The sequence below is a fragment of the Sarcophilus harrisii genome, chromosome 1, assembly GCF_902635505.1.
Source record: "Sarcophilus harrisii chromosome 1, mSarHar1.11, whole genome shotgun sequence".
Lineage (NCBI taxonomy): Eukaryota > Metazoa > Chordata > Mammalia > Dasyuromorphia > Dasyuridae > Sarcophilus > Sarcophilus harrisii.
The window spans coordinates 574152982-574167447 of NC_045426.1; the positions used below are offsets into that span (position 1 = coordinate 574152982).

The 14466-nt window shown below is 33.3% G+C and overlaps 1 protein-coding gene across 1 annotated transcript in view; it reads left to right on the forward strand.

Moving 5' to 3' along the window:
- Positions 1-9159, forward strand: part of TMEM67 (transmembrane protein 67) — an 85368-nt gene extending 76209 nt beyond the window's left edge. Inside the window, exons 26-28 of the mRNA XM_031946987.1 lie at positions 1653-1755; positions 4089-4231; positions 7938-9159. Of these exons, the coding sequence (XP_031802847.1) occupies positions 1653-1755; positions 4089-4231; positions 7938-8018 (327 nt within the window). The 3' untranslated portion in view covers positions 8019-9159. The remainder of the gene's footprint in view (positions 1-1652; positions 1756-4088; positions 4232-7937) is intronic.
- Positions 9160-14466: the final 5307 nt, after the last annotated feature.

Genomic DNA, 14466 nt, shown 5'->3' on the forward strand with positions numbered 1-14466 from the left:
TTCTTATCTGTGAAGTAGTTGAAGTAATTCATTATAGCAATACAGTAAATTGTAATGGATTGTAAATAAAAGTGCTAGTAATATGTAACCAAAAGTCCTTTCCAGATTTCTCCAAGATAACAATGAAGAATTTGTACATATAAAAATATAATCAATTATAATGGAGAACAATGATTATTAGATAAACCTCTATTCAATATTCAAATATATATATATATATATATATATATATATATATACACTTGAATATTGTTCTGGGACACAAAAAAAATTAAGCAGTTATAATGGGGATTAGTTATCCTTAAGCAAAACATTTAGATCCACTATAACTATAATTAAATGTTCTCGGATACAAAAACTTAGTGTGTTAGACATTATAGATATATCTTGCCTTATGCAATAAATACATCCAAGTGGATGCTGTAATTTTTAAAATAAAAAAATTAAAAAAAAATAAAAACTCATTTTAAATATTTCACAGGTTTCTATATAAAGGATTCCTCATATGAATCTCATGATGAAAAAAAGAAATCTTATAATGATGAATACTAATTTAACAATGTTCATATTGATCAGAGAAAGGTAAATTAAGACAACTCTGAGATACCACTACAAACCTGTCAGATTGGCTGAACAGGACAGGAAATGATAATGATCAATGTTGGAGGGGATGTGGGAAAACTGGGACACTGATACATTGTTGGTGGACTTGTGAATGGATCCAGCCATTCTGGAGAGCAGTTTGGAACCATGCTTAAAAAGTTATCAAACTGGGCATATCCTTTGATCCAGCAGTGTTACTACTGAGCTTATATCCCAAAAAGATCATAAAGAAGGGATAGGGACTTATATATGCAAAAATGTTTGTGGCAGCCCTCTCTGTAGTGGCAAGAAACTGGAAACTGAGTGCATGCCCATCAAATTGGAGAATGGCTGAATAAGTTATGATATATGAATGTTATGGAATATTATTGTTCTGTAAAAAATGACCAGCAGGATGAATACAGAGAGCCTTGGAAAGACTTACATGAACTAATGTTAAGTGAAATGAGCCGAACTAGGAGATCATTTTACACTTCCACCACAATATTATATGAGGATCAATTTTGATGGACGTGGCCCTCTTCAACAATGAGATGATTCAAACCATTTCCACTTGTTCAGTGATGAAGAGAGCCATCTACACCCAGAGAGAGAACTGTGGGAACAGAGCATGGAACACAGCATAGCCTTCTTACTCTCTCTGTTGCTATTTGCTTGCATTTTGTTTTCTTTCTCAGTCTTTCTTTTTCTTCCTTCTTGATATGATTTTTCTTGTGCAGCAAGATAACTGTATACTTATGTATACATATATTGAGTTTAGCATGTATTTTAACATATTTAACATGTATTGGACTACCTACGAGCTAGGGAAGAGGGTGTAGGGAAGGAGGAGAAAATTTGGAATGAAAGGTTTTGCAAGGGTCAATCTTGGAAAAATTACCCATGCATATGTTTTATAAATATAAAGCTTTAATAAAAAAATAAAAATTTAACAGTGTTCAGATTTCAGTTACCTGATTTTAAAAAAATTATATGTTATTCATACTTCATCTTCCATTTATTGAAATGTATTTCAAATTCTATTTGTGAAACTATTTTGTCTTTGTTAGGTTCATAAAGAAATGGATTACTTTGTAAAAGATAAATTGCTTCTTGAACGAATTCTTGGTATGGAATTCATGGAACCAGTGGAAAAAAGCATCTTCTACAATGGTATTATTTAACTTATTTTGACATATCTGGGTTTTTTCAAAGTTTGACATTGTGAATTAATATTTTTATTGCATAACTTTATGTGAAGATGAGAAGAATTGTAACTAACTTTGTCAGTGTTATGAAATACTAATTTTTCACTGGCCACTATCATTTTGTCAAGTCAAAGGAAGCATATAGATAAAAGGCTTATTTTATAAGAAAGTACTGAAAACAATTTTCAAAGCCTCTTTACATTAGAACTAGAGGAAATCTCAAACTAATATATTTTGATGATAGTGTTGTGTGGGTTTTTGTAAATACCAGTGGAAGCATTTCAAGCTTTAGTGTTATGTACCAATTCAGTTAGAAATTCTTTGTATGTGATTGGAAAAAATAATTTCTGATAGTTACTTTTATATTTGCTTCATTTGTGAATTTTTCTATTTCATTTTTGAAACAAACTGTTTGATTTCAGACAAGCGTTTATCTTATTAGGTTCCCTCCAAAAAAAAAAAAGCTAGAAATTCTACTGATATACTTATTCAGTGAAAGCTTGTCTATCAATTATATTCCTTTCTAATCTTATACTCAGTATTTTAAAAAGTGAGGCATCTATGAGAGCAATAGTTGAAAAACCTTGTGTCTCACTATAAAAAGGAAGTCTCACAAACTTTGAATCTATGCTTTTTTGATCCTAAAAATTTTTGCAACCTGTAGGAAGAAAGAACTAGATTGATTTATACAGTATCATTGCTGTTCAATCATTTCTGATTCTGCATGGGGTTTTCTTGGTCAGGATACTAGAGTGGTTTGCCACTCTAGTGTGTGTCTCCATTTTGCAGATGAGAAACTGAGGCAAATAAAGGTTAAGTGATTTGCCCAGAGAGTACATGTCTGAGTCTGGATTTAAACTCAGATCTTTATGACTCCAGGCCTGGTGCTCTGTCCATTATACCATCTAGGTGTCCCCTTAAACAGAATACTAGCATGGAAATTTTGCTGTTACTTGTCCCATCCTCTGATTCCAAACTTAGTGTGAATACATGACTCTTTTCCAATACCTGAAAAAACCATAATGTGGCAAAGGGAATAAAATTTGATTGAACTGGAGGACCTAAAATCCCAACCTGTTCTAAGATTCTTTTGTTTGTAAAATTCTCTGAAATTCCAGAGTCCTTACTGACATTCTTTTGTAAGAGTGAATACTCAAGTGTTACTGCCAGAATATTTTTATTCATATCATACATTTTTTCCCTGCTGCAGTTACTTTAAAAAAATGGATGTTCCTTTCCCAAGGATGTAAGCAGAGGCTTTCAGTGATTTAGGCTCCTTTGCCTGACCTTCTCATACATAGTCCAGGATTCTCTAAGTCAGTGGTTCTCAAACTTGTGTTTTCAGTATCTTTATTCTATTAAAAATTATTGAGGATCTCTCCAAAGCATTTTTGTTTATCTGGGTTATATTTATAGACATTTACCATATTGGAAATAAAAACTATTTTTGAATTTGTAGATCCTCTAAAAGGGTTTCAAAGATCCCCAGGATTCTCTAGTCCATACTTTGAGAACCACTGCTCTAAGTCACCTCTCTCCTCCCAAGAGCATTTTGTTAACCTGTGTCTCTGTTGAAGGTTACAGACCTGATGATTAGTAATTTTTAAGAATTTCTTTCTTATTTAGATGATTTGATTAAAAGAGCAATAGGTGCACTGAAAGAAACTTTCTTGGCACTCTTAAGTTAACTATTTCTAGTTCAAGATCAGACTGTGTGGTTGCTTTATACACCATGTAAATAGGATTTCCCAGTGTTAATTTAGCTTTTAGTTACAACAAACAGAAAGAGTTTTCTCATCACCTGAGCTTATCACAGTGCCACTACATGCTAGAAATGCTAACAGCTGATGAAATGTATGCTTATTTAGTAATAAATATTGGACATTATTGTTTATTCTTTACAAAATGTGAATCCAGACTTCTCATCCAACTCTTAAAACTAGTCAACTAGTAACTTCTTAAGTTGTAGAGATGTCATTCTTCATTTGTAGATAGAGTTTACTCTTTTTTTTTTTTTTTTGCAAAGCAAAAAAATAGACTTGTTCAGGGACATACAACTGGTAAGTATTACGTGTCTGAGGTCAGATTTGAATTCAAATCCTCTTGATTCCAAGGCTGATACTCTCACTGTGCCATCTAGCTATACCTAATTAATAACTTCTTTAGCCACAGTTTTCAACTTTTTTAGTGAATTTTCACATGCTGTTCTGAACCATCCAAATTTCATCTTTAATTCCATTTGATTAAAAAATTCTGTTTTTAAAAACCTTGCTTAAAGTTTTTTTTTCCTCCTTATAGATGAAAATTATTCTTTCAGCAGTGTTCTCTATTATGGAAATGAAGCCACTCTTCTTATCTTTGATTTGCTATTTTTCTCTGTTGTGGATCTGGCTTCTCAGGATTTTGTTCTAGCAGCCATTCTTACTTACTTACAACAGGAGGTAAGTCGCTTAAAAAATCGTGACATCATTTATGAGTACATAGTGAGTAGTAAAAATATTTCCTTTCATCAGAAAATAGAAGCATATCTGATACAACACACACACACACACACACACACACACAGTTAGCTTTTCTGCTATTACCATAGCACTCTGCCTTTTAGCTTTTCTGCTATTACCATACTCCCACATTTCGTGGCTAATAAAATTTAAAATATTGAGGCCTAATGATATGGTCATAAGAAAGAGAGGTTATGGCTGGGAAAAAAAAGAAAGAAAAATAAATGAAAACAGAGCAAAAGAGAAGAAAGAAGAGAGAAAAGAGATAAGAAAATCAAGTCAAGTAGCCTTTATTAAGTACCTTCTGTGTGCCAGCCACTGTGTTAAGTGATGGGGATAGAAAAAAAAAAAGTAAAAAGTCTCTATCTTTAAAGAGCTCACAGTCTAATAAGGGAAATAATATACAAACAGCTACCCCAGCAAGACATTTTCAGGATAATCTGGAGCCAATCTTAGAGGGAAAACACTAATATTAAGGGATAAAGAAAGATTTCTTGTAGAAGAGGGGATTTTTGCTTGAAATTAAAGGAGGCCAGGGAAACCTGAAGGTAGAGGTAAGGAAGAGGGAATTCCAGGGATGTGGGACAGCTGGAGAAAATGTGGATGTTAGGAGACAAGAGTGTCTTGTGTGAAGAACAGCTGGGAGATCTTTGTCAATGGGTCCTAGAGTAAGTGCTGGGGTGTGAGGTGTAAGGTGGAAAGAATTAGACGTCTGCTTTAAGAAAATCACTTTGAGCTGAGTTGGAGGATAAACTGCAGTGGGAAGCCTCATCCTCCAGCTGTGTAGTAGTCCAGATCCTAGATGAGGAGGCTCTGCAGCAGCCTGGTAGCTGTGTCCGAGGAGTGGAGGATGGTCATTCTGTCACATGAGAGTCGCAGAAACCATTGTCTTTATGCTGTGCAGTGTGCCCAGGAGCCTAGTGGCATCATGGAGGCTCTGGGGGACAAATAGCATCCAGTCTACATTATGGAGAAGCTTCCTCTTGTCCTATTTGAATGGCTGTTGGTCTCACCTCGGTTTTAGGTTTAAGCAGTGTAAAGTCCAGAAGATAAAGTAAAAGATCAGTAGTGTGAACAGAGATAATATTAAAAATAACTTACACATGATAATTTGTAAAAGACTTTCCTGAGAGAAAGGTAATGCAAATGTGTTTTACAGAGGCGAATCTGCCTCCCTTCCTCCTGCCCCATTTATAAATGTCACCTCCAACAGCTCCCTGTGTCATCTCCAAGGCCAGATAGAAAATCTTCTGTTGTGACTCTTTATATTCCTTCATAAGGCGAGGACCTTAGCAACAGCTTAGATATGGTGAGGAAGGGCAAGAATGATTCCTGATTGTGAGCTAAGGAATTGGGAGTATGGGGTCCTCCACAGCAATGGAAAGTGTAGAGTTTGGGGGTAACTGTAATGAGTTCAGTTTTAGACTTGAGAATGATATTCTTCAGAATATCCAGTTTGAGATGTCCAAAAAACAATTGGAGATGTGAGACTGGAGTCCAGGGATTGGACTGAATAAATAGAACTGATTCTCATCTGTAAAGATGATCATGAAATTAATTAATTGATGTGAGCTAATGAAATAGTATAAAGGAAGAAGCAACAAAGATGTAGAACATAGCCTTGGAGCAGACCGCCATGATGAGTGGATAGATCTAAATAAGTATTAGAGACAGAGAGGCAAAAAGGAGGAAGAAAATCAAGAGACAGAGATGAGGAGAAAGACAGGAGACCCAAAAGGGTTGGGATCATTGAAAAAGAAAATTGAGGGTGAGACAGTAGCTGAGTGGTGTAGTAGATAAGAGTATAGACTTGTAGTCAGGAAAACCTGAGTTTCTGCTTCAGACATTTACTAGCTGTGTTGATTCTAAATAAGTTACTAAATGTCTCCTCATTATCCATTTTCTTGTCCATAAAATAGGGATTCTTGGATTTTTGTAAGGATCAACTGAGTCAATATTTATGAAGTGTTTTGCAAAGCTTAAAATTAAGCCTTTTGAATGCTAGATATTACTATCAATATTAGGAGACACAGAGAAACTGATAGACTTTTTATAACTTTACGGTACAGAAATTTGTTATGTGGAATATTTGATTTACTCCTAGCTAGGATTGACTTATTCTGCCTACCTGATCCTAATAACTTCATTAGATAATCTTGAAGGCTACTTCCAACTAGAAGTCCTTTAATACTGTTTCTTTTATCATGGGGTGAGTATCTATGATTAGACCAAATCGAAAAGGAGGACTGTTTCCCAAAAAGGGATTTGGATTCTCTCTCCTCTCCCCAACCAATAACCCTTGTAGAAAAAGGGAATCTTCATGGACAGGTTTAAATTCTATACTGGGGAGTGTTAGCATCCCACGGAGACATGGCAGTGCTACTAAATTAAGGGAACTGATCACTTCAACTTCTCTGAAAATATTGTTTAGTATTCCACTCAGATACTGCTTGGGATCTCAAACATATAGGGAGGAAGGTGAGACAAAACTTGGAAACCTCAAGAGGAAATGTAGACTTGTGTGTCTGTGTCTGTATACCCATAAGTAAATTATTACCACACTAAATTTAAATAACATTATTTTTTAAAACATTTGTATTTCATATATGCTATGTTGAAATAACTATCTTAAATATTATTTGGGATTTAAAATTCTGTAATTGATGATGCAATTTATGCCATTATAATTTCTTCCCTTGACTGACTTGGGGGGACGTAGGGGAGGTGTATGCATGTATGTATGTATATGTGTGTGTGCATGTATGCATTTGTTGTTCAGTAGTTTTTCAGTCATGTCCAATTCCTTATGACGTCATTGGAGGTTTTCTTGGCAAAGACACTGGAGTGGTTTGCCATGTCCTTCTCTAGCTCATTTTACAGATAAGGAAACTATGGTAAAAAGAGTTGTGACTTGCCATACACAGCTAATAGATGTCTGAAATTTGTACTCAGGAAGGTGAAGCTTTCTGACTTCAGGCCTAGCATTCTATTCACTGTGACACCTAGCTGCCCCAGCATGTATGTGTACATGTATATTGTACACACACATACACACACACACATATATATATTTACCACCACATGAAATAAAATTCTGGAAAACAGATTTTTAAAATAAAATTTGTTTACATTTTGTACATGCATTAAAAGTTAATTTTTAAGTATATTTTTTCATATTTAATGTAATATTCCCAACTTTTAGGTAAATATTTAAATAGAAAAAAGTTTCATCTTGCTTCATAAAACTAGTTTATGGATAAAATTTATGATTTATAAAAAATCACAAAGGATTTTTAGCTTCCTGTTGTGTGTATGTGTATACGTGTGTATCTGTGAAGACACTGTGATTTGATCTGTGAATACACATATATGTGTGTGTATATATATATGAATACATATATGCACACATACATACACATATATTTGTAAAATTCAGTTAATACCTCTATAAGTAATAAGCAGTTGTTTTACAGTTTTATAAAACTGGCTTCCAGATAAAGAAATGTTATTTTTGTAAATCATATAGCTCATTAACAGCTTAGGTTATTTTTCAGATTAAATAATGAAACTATTTAAAATGTTATGCACATGTTAAACTATTTGCACATTTCTTTTTGTTCTGAATTATTTTTAATGTTCATTTTAGATTTTTAGGTTTTTCCGTAATATAATAGGGCGGAAGAATTTGGCATCTAAAACTCTGGTGGACCAAAGATTTCTTATTTAATTAACTCAGAGGATGAATCAAGACACTGTATAATCATGGCACAAAATAGTTGTGAGTTTTGGGTTAGTTTGTCATATTTTTAAAATGTTATTGATATTTTTAAAAATTCTCATTTTATCTGCTGATTTATTTTTTATAAAAATATTTTATACTATGCTTATGAATATATAAAATGGCATGTTTAGAAGTATTGGGTCTTCATTATGTATGGTGCTTAAAAGTCAAAGGAAATGTCAGATACCATCTATCACTGAGGCAAAATTATAAATCCTCATTTTCTTTTTGTGGTGTGGCAGCTGTTTAACAATCATAGAATATGACTTCCTTATCCCACCACTACCTGGGCACATGGACACATAATTTATTTTTGTAGTTCCTCTACTAATTGAAAGTCATTCAAAATTTATTTGATTATCTGATTGACAACATCAGATTTAAGCATTTGTTTTAGAAATGTTATGTTGAAATAAGCATTCAAATATTAGTTGAGATTTTTAATTTTATAATTACTGACACAGTTGATAGTATCATAATTTCTTCCCTTGACTAGCATGATAGTCAATGAATTAACTGTTTTAACTACTGGATATTTTATGAAACAGTACCTATATATTCTTTGAAGTACATATGTTGACCTATCCATGTTATCCATATGTTAACCTTTCCATGAAGAATATTGTTAGTATGGCCTCATGTTTTATACTTAACCTTATGATTAATGTTCAAACATTTTTATATGGTTTTATTAACCATTTTGCATTATTTTAGGCAGTGTTTCAAAATTATGTTTTAAAGTTTGTAATAGCTCCAATATATACATTATCATGTTATTTGTATAAAATGTCACATTGAAATCAACCCCTTTTACAATATATTTACCTATTTACCATAGTTTACAAAGAAAATGGAGAGATAAATATTAGGATACAAAATACAATTAATACAAATTTTAAGCTATGTGATTATTATGAAGTGATTTTCTGTAATAATCTTAATTAGCTTTTAAGATTCTCTTCCTGATATATAATTTGTGTTTGGACAGTATATCACATTTTAGAGCAATAGTGACCAATAGGTAATATTTTTAATACATTTCTTGATTAAATGTCTTTTGTTGTTGTTGTAAATACTGTCATATAAATAATATTTTTATTAGATGTTTTTATTAATTAGAAATGTAAAATAAAACACTTGGTATTTGTGATTCTTGTGCATATGTTGTTTTAGAATAGGAGCGCCAGTCTTTATCAGAAATCCCCCAAATCTTAAAATAAGAAAAAAAAATGAGTGGGAAGATCGGTCTGGTGACAGAAGGCATAAAATATTGATAATATACTCAGGCAGATAGATAGATAAAGTATATATTAAGTGATTACTTTGTTCCAGATATTGTGCTAAACACCCAGAGAAATTCCTGTCCCCCAAAAAATCAGATTACCCTGCCCTCAAAGAGCTTATATTCTGATGGAAGAAGACAATACACAAAAAAGGTATGGGGGAGGGGGAAGTGTTTTCTGTGGCCAGATGGGGAAGACAGTTGATGGAAACTTAGGCACTGGCAGAATAAGACAAAACTTCTTATCTCAGGTTTAGGGATAGAGTTCAAAGTTCCAGTGGAAGAAGATGAAGATGATTATAACCTAAGAGCAAGACTGCATGGTGAAAAGAGAAAGAGTAGGAGTTGGGCTTATGACGGTGTGGTTGAAATGAGATGAGAACTCTGTGTAAACTCATAATTGGAAAGTACCTTAGAATCAGTCTAATCAAATCCATACCTAGGGGAAAACTAACCTGCCTCTAAAAGCATTATATTTATTTATCTTTTCTCTCCTTATATCATATCCCTACTTTTTTTTATTAATAAACTTTTGTGCTGTAATTCTCCTATCAGTTCAGATCAGCAAACTTTTTTTTAAATAATAGCCTTTTATTTTCAAAATATGTGCAAAGATAATTTTCAGCATTCATCCTTGCAAAATTTTGTGCTCCAAATATTTCTCCCTCCCTTCCCCCACCCTCGTCCCTAGACAGTAAATAATCCAATATATGTTAAACATGTGCAATTTTTATATATATATAATTTCCACATTTATCATGCTGCACAAGAAAAATCAGATCAAAAAAAGAAAAAAATGAGAAAGAAAGCAAAAAGCAAGCAAACAACAACAAAAAAAGGTGAAAATACTATGTTGTGATCCACACTCAGTTCCCACAGTCTTCTGTCTGGATATAGATGCTCTCTCCATCACAATATCAGTGGAACTGTCCTGAATAACCTCATTATTGAAAAGAACCACATCCATCAGAATTGATCATTGTATAGTCTGGTTGTTGCCATGTATAATGATATCCTGGTTCTGCTCATTTCACTTAGCATCATTTCATGTAAGTCTCTCCAGGCCTCTCTGAAATCATTCTGCTAGTCATTTCTTACAGAACAATAATATTCCATACCATATATACCATAATGTATTCAGCTATTCTCCAACTGATGGACATCCACCCATTTTCCAGCTCCTTGCCACTACAGAAAGAGCTGCCACAAACATTGGCACATGTGGATCCTTTTCCCTTCTTTATGATTTCTTTAGGATGAGGGCCCTTTGGGCATAATTCCAAATTTCAGCAGATATTTTTATAATATGTTTTATGTCTTTTGTCTTAATTTCAATCATAAACTTTCCCCTTTCCGAATCCAATCTCTCACATTGAACCATTCTTTGTGACAAAAACTATCGTTAAGTATAAATATCTGATATATTCACAGCATCTAACAATGTATGGAAAATTTTGTCTGAATAATGTCCCATCATTGCTATGAAGGTTAACAAGGATTTATTGATCTTCTACAGTACAATAGGCATTGTGCCAGCTGTTGGGGGATGCACAGACAAGATCAAAACCAGTTTTGTGCAATGAAATGACATACTACTAAGGTAATCCATTCCCTTAATAGTGAATGCCTTCCAAGCATCTCTGCCTATGGTTTTATTAAATCATATACTTCAAAACTACTTAAGTCAAAGATTTCTGATTGATCTCCCTATTTCCATTCTCTTCCTAAGTTCTATTGAGAAAAAACATCCTTCACACAACTATTAAAACAGTTTTGCTAATTCAAAGATCAGACCGTATCATGTGCTGCTCAAAATGGCTTAAATATTTGGAAGGCTCTGTGATCTCACAGATGTTTCTTCCATTGTTGCAAATAGTTCCCCCATCCCCACCCTGTCTTCTCATGTTGTATAATTCTCATCTATCCTGTCCTAGAAATTCTCTACGGAGATTTCATGTGCTAGAGTTGTTCTTCTAGGTCTTTTTCTATTTCATGGACATAATGGTAGCAGCAAAATTACCATGCAACCTTACTTTCATTACCAAACAAATTTCACCTTTTCTGATTTTACATCTTCTTTATTTCTTTACCACTTCTTGGATGCAGTAAATTGTTGAGAATATAATGTTCATTTATACTCTTGTCTCTTGGGTTTCTTAGACATAAGATATGCTATTATAATCAGTAAAGAATTTCTTTAGCACTTATGTACTGAAAACTTAAGTAGACATGATGAATATAAAGCCAAAAATGAAACAGTATACTAGCCATAAAGGAATTTACATTCTATTGAGGGAGGCAATATGTATACAAATATCTATTTAAAAGTACAACATGATTTTTTGGAGAGGAAGGGGAGACTTTGTATAGAAGGATGGCCTTGAGCTGAGCTTTGAAGGATTTAAGAATTTTAGGAGGTGGAGGTGAGAAAGAATTGAATTCTGTTTATGGGGGACAACCTATACAATGGCATGGGAGATGGGGTGTGTCATGTAAAGAATCACAAGAAGGACACATGCTATATTCACTTCTTTTTTCTGTTTTTTTATCTCATGGGTTTTCCCTTTTGCTCTGATTTTTCTCTCCCAACATGATTCATACAGCAATGTGTATTAAAAATAAAATACTAGACAAAAAATAGTAGCAAGAAGGAAAATTTAACTGGATTAAAGAGTTGGGAAGCAACATAATATTCTGGGATTTAATACAGTCAGCACAATTTAACATGAACATCTGGAGAACCTCATTTTCACCAAGGAACCTCCTTCCATTTGGACTTTGTATAGGATTTCTTTCATGCCAGTGCCAAATAGTTTTGTTGAGTGTATGCCTGGATTGATGCTAATAATCTGGTCATTGAATAGATTTATCTCTGTTGAGCACATTAAGGAATCTTATATGATTTTAACATATGCATGAGACTTGTTGAAGGAAAATTTTTAAGATGACATTTTGTCAAAACATCAATTTTTTTCAGTCAACAAAAAAATATACAAAGGTATTTTATGTTCATTGGACCTTTTGACAATTATATGACTATAAAGATATTATCTGCATGGAAAATTGTGAAAGCCTACTTGTTTTCTTATGTTTTCAACAGGGATTCTCGCTCTCTCCTTTCTCTCTCTTTCTGTTTGTCTCTGTCTCTTTTTTTCTGGATTTTAAATACACACAAAAATATGTGTAGATATACATATACATATATAATTTTCACAGAAGTTGTATGAAGATATAGAAATGTGCATCAAGGTCATGAGTTAATCATGTTCTCTTGAATATCCTTTTTGAAGTAATATCATCCATTTTTTTCCTTTATCTTTTCACTTCTTTCCAAGATAACTCTTTTACAAAATTATAGCCCCATATACTTTCAAGGAACTCCAACTACTTCCAGCTATGTATACTACCATGATTTTGACCTCTCTGTTGAGAAGGAATACTTCTTGATTATTTTTCCAGGACGAAAATTATGCATTATATTGTAATCACAGTTCAATTTCTGTTAACTGTTAATCAGCTTACATTGCAGTGTTCACTGTCTTTATTGATTTTTTTGTTCTGCTTTCTTCACCTATCTTTATTCATGACACTCCACCTGTCATCCCTGTGCATTTGTACTTGCTCTTCTTTATGTCTAGTCTGCATTTCCTCTTTATCTTTGACACCAAGAATTTCTAGTTCCCTTCAAAGCATAGTTCTTCCTCTTGAAAATTTATTTTCCTATACTTTGTATTCATTTATCAGTGTACATTTTCTGTTTTCCAATAGAACATAAGTTGTTTGAGAGAAGGCACCATTTCTTTTTTGCTTTTATATATACAGTCTTGGTGCAATAGTTTTTATATGATAGACAAATAAAATTTATCTTCCACAATTGAATTTAATGACCAGAAGACTTGAGTATAAATAGATATAGGAAAGGAAAATGATTTTTTTAATATAGGATTTTATTTAGTATTTTCTTTTGCCTGAGATTCCCTAAATGTATTTCTAAAGTAAAGTTATTTTCCTTTGTTTTCTTACAAAGCATACAATTTTCCCTTTACCAGATCCATTATTCTTCCTATATTGCTTTGATGCTTAGTTCCTGCAATTTTTATTGTATTGCCTCATTCAGCACTTATTTTTCAGAAATACATGAGAAATATTCCCATCATTTATTATGAAACTTATTTGAAAGTCACATATAGTTCCTTTGCAAGATGCTGAATTGAGGCATTGTCTCATTATTTGAACCATACAGATCTAAACCTATATATGAAGCTTTTAACAAGTGCCTAACTCTCATAAGCCAGTGCCTACACTAACATTAAATGTGAAAACATGCCCTTTGAGACAGCATTTTGGTTGCTTATAAAGAAAATCAACAATAACCAATTAACTTGCAAATATGATTTATTACTGGGAGGGACGAAAATGCTTATAACAATTTAATATAAGTTTTACTCTTTAAACTAATTTTGTAACTTACAGTTCAAAATCTCTATCTAGTTTTAGAAACTGTGATACAAAAACTACTATGTTACTGAATAGTAGAATACTGATATCACTAGCTTGGTGCCAGCATACTCAGAATAGCATCTTCCTTAAGCAAGTTAAAAACAAGGCCAGCTGTCCTTGTGAGCTACAGATTTTTTGAAACAAGATAAAACAAACAAACAATAACCCCTCCAGGTTGGAGAACTGAACCAGGCCAAAAGAGTGATTCTCCAGGATCAGGGACCCTAATGTTCTACTCCAAGATAGCCAGTTCAGGTTTGAGCCACTTAACAATTCATCCCCTTAACATTGTGAGCTCATGCAGAGTAAGTGTGAGGTCATCCCATGTTCAGGTGTGTGTACCGGGGATAAATGCATCACTGTCAACCTATAAGAAGAGAGAACAGTGCTTCTTTTTGTTGCTTTTTCCATAGTTCACACATTTGTAGTTCTCAAGTAGAATGGAAGCTTTCAATGAGCCACACTGGATTCTCAATTTCCTGTTACAGAAACACAGCACAAGACCATCTGGCATTAATATAGACTACAAGAGAAAGGAGTAAAGACAGCACATTTGGCTAGGAGCAATCTTAGGGTAACTTTTTTTTTCTCCCTTGAGCAAAGGTAATTGTC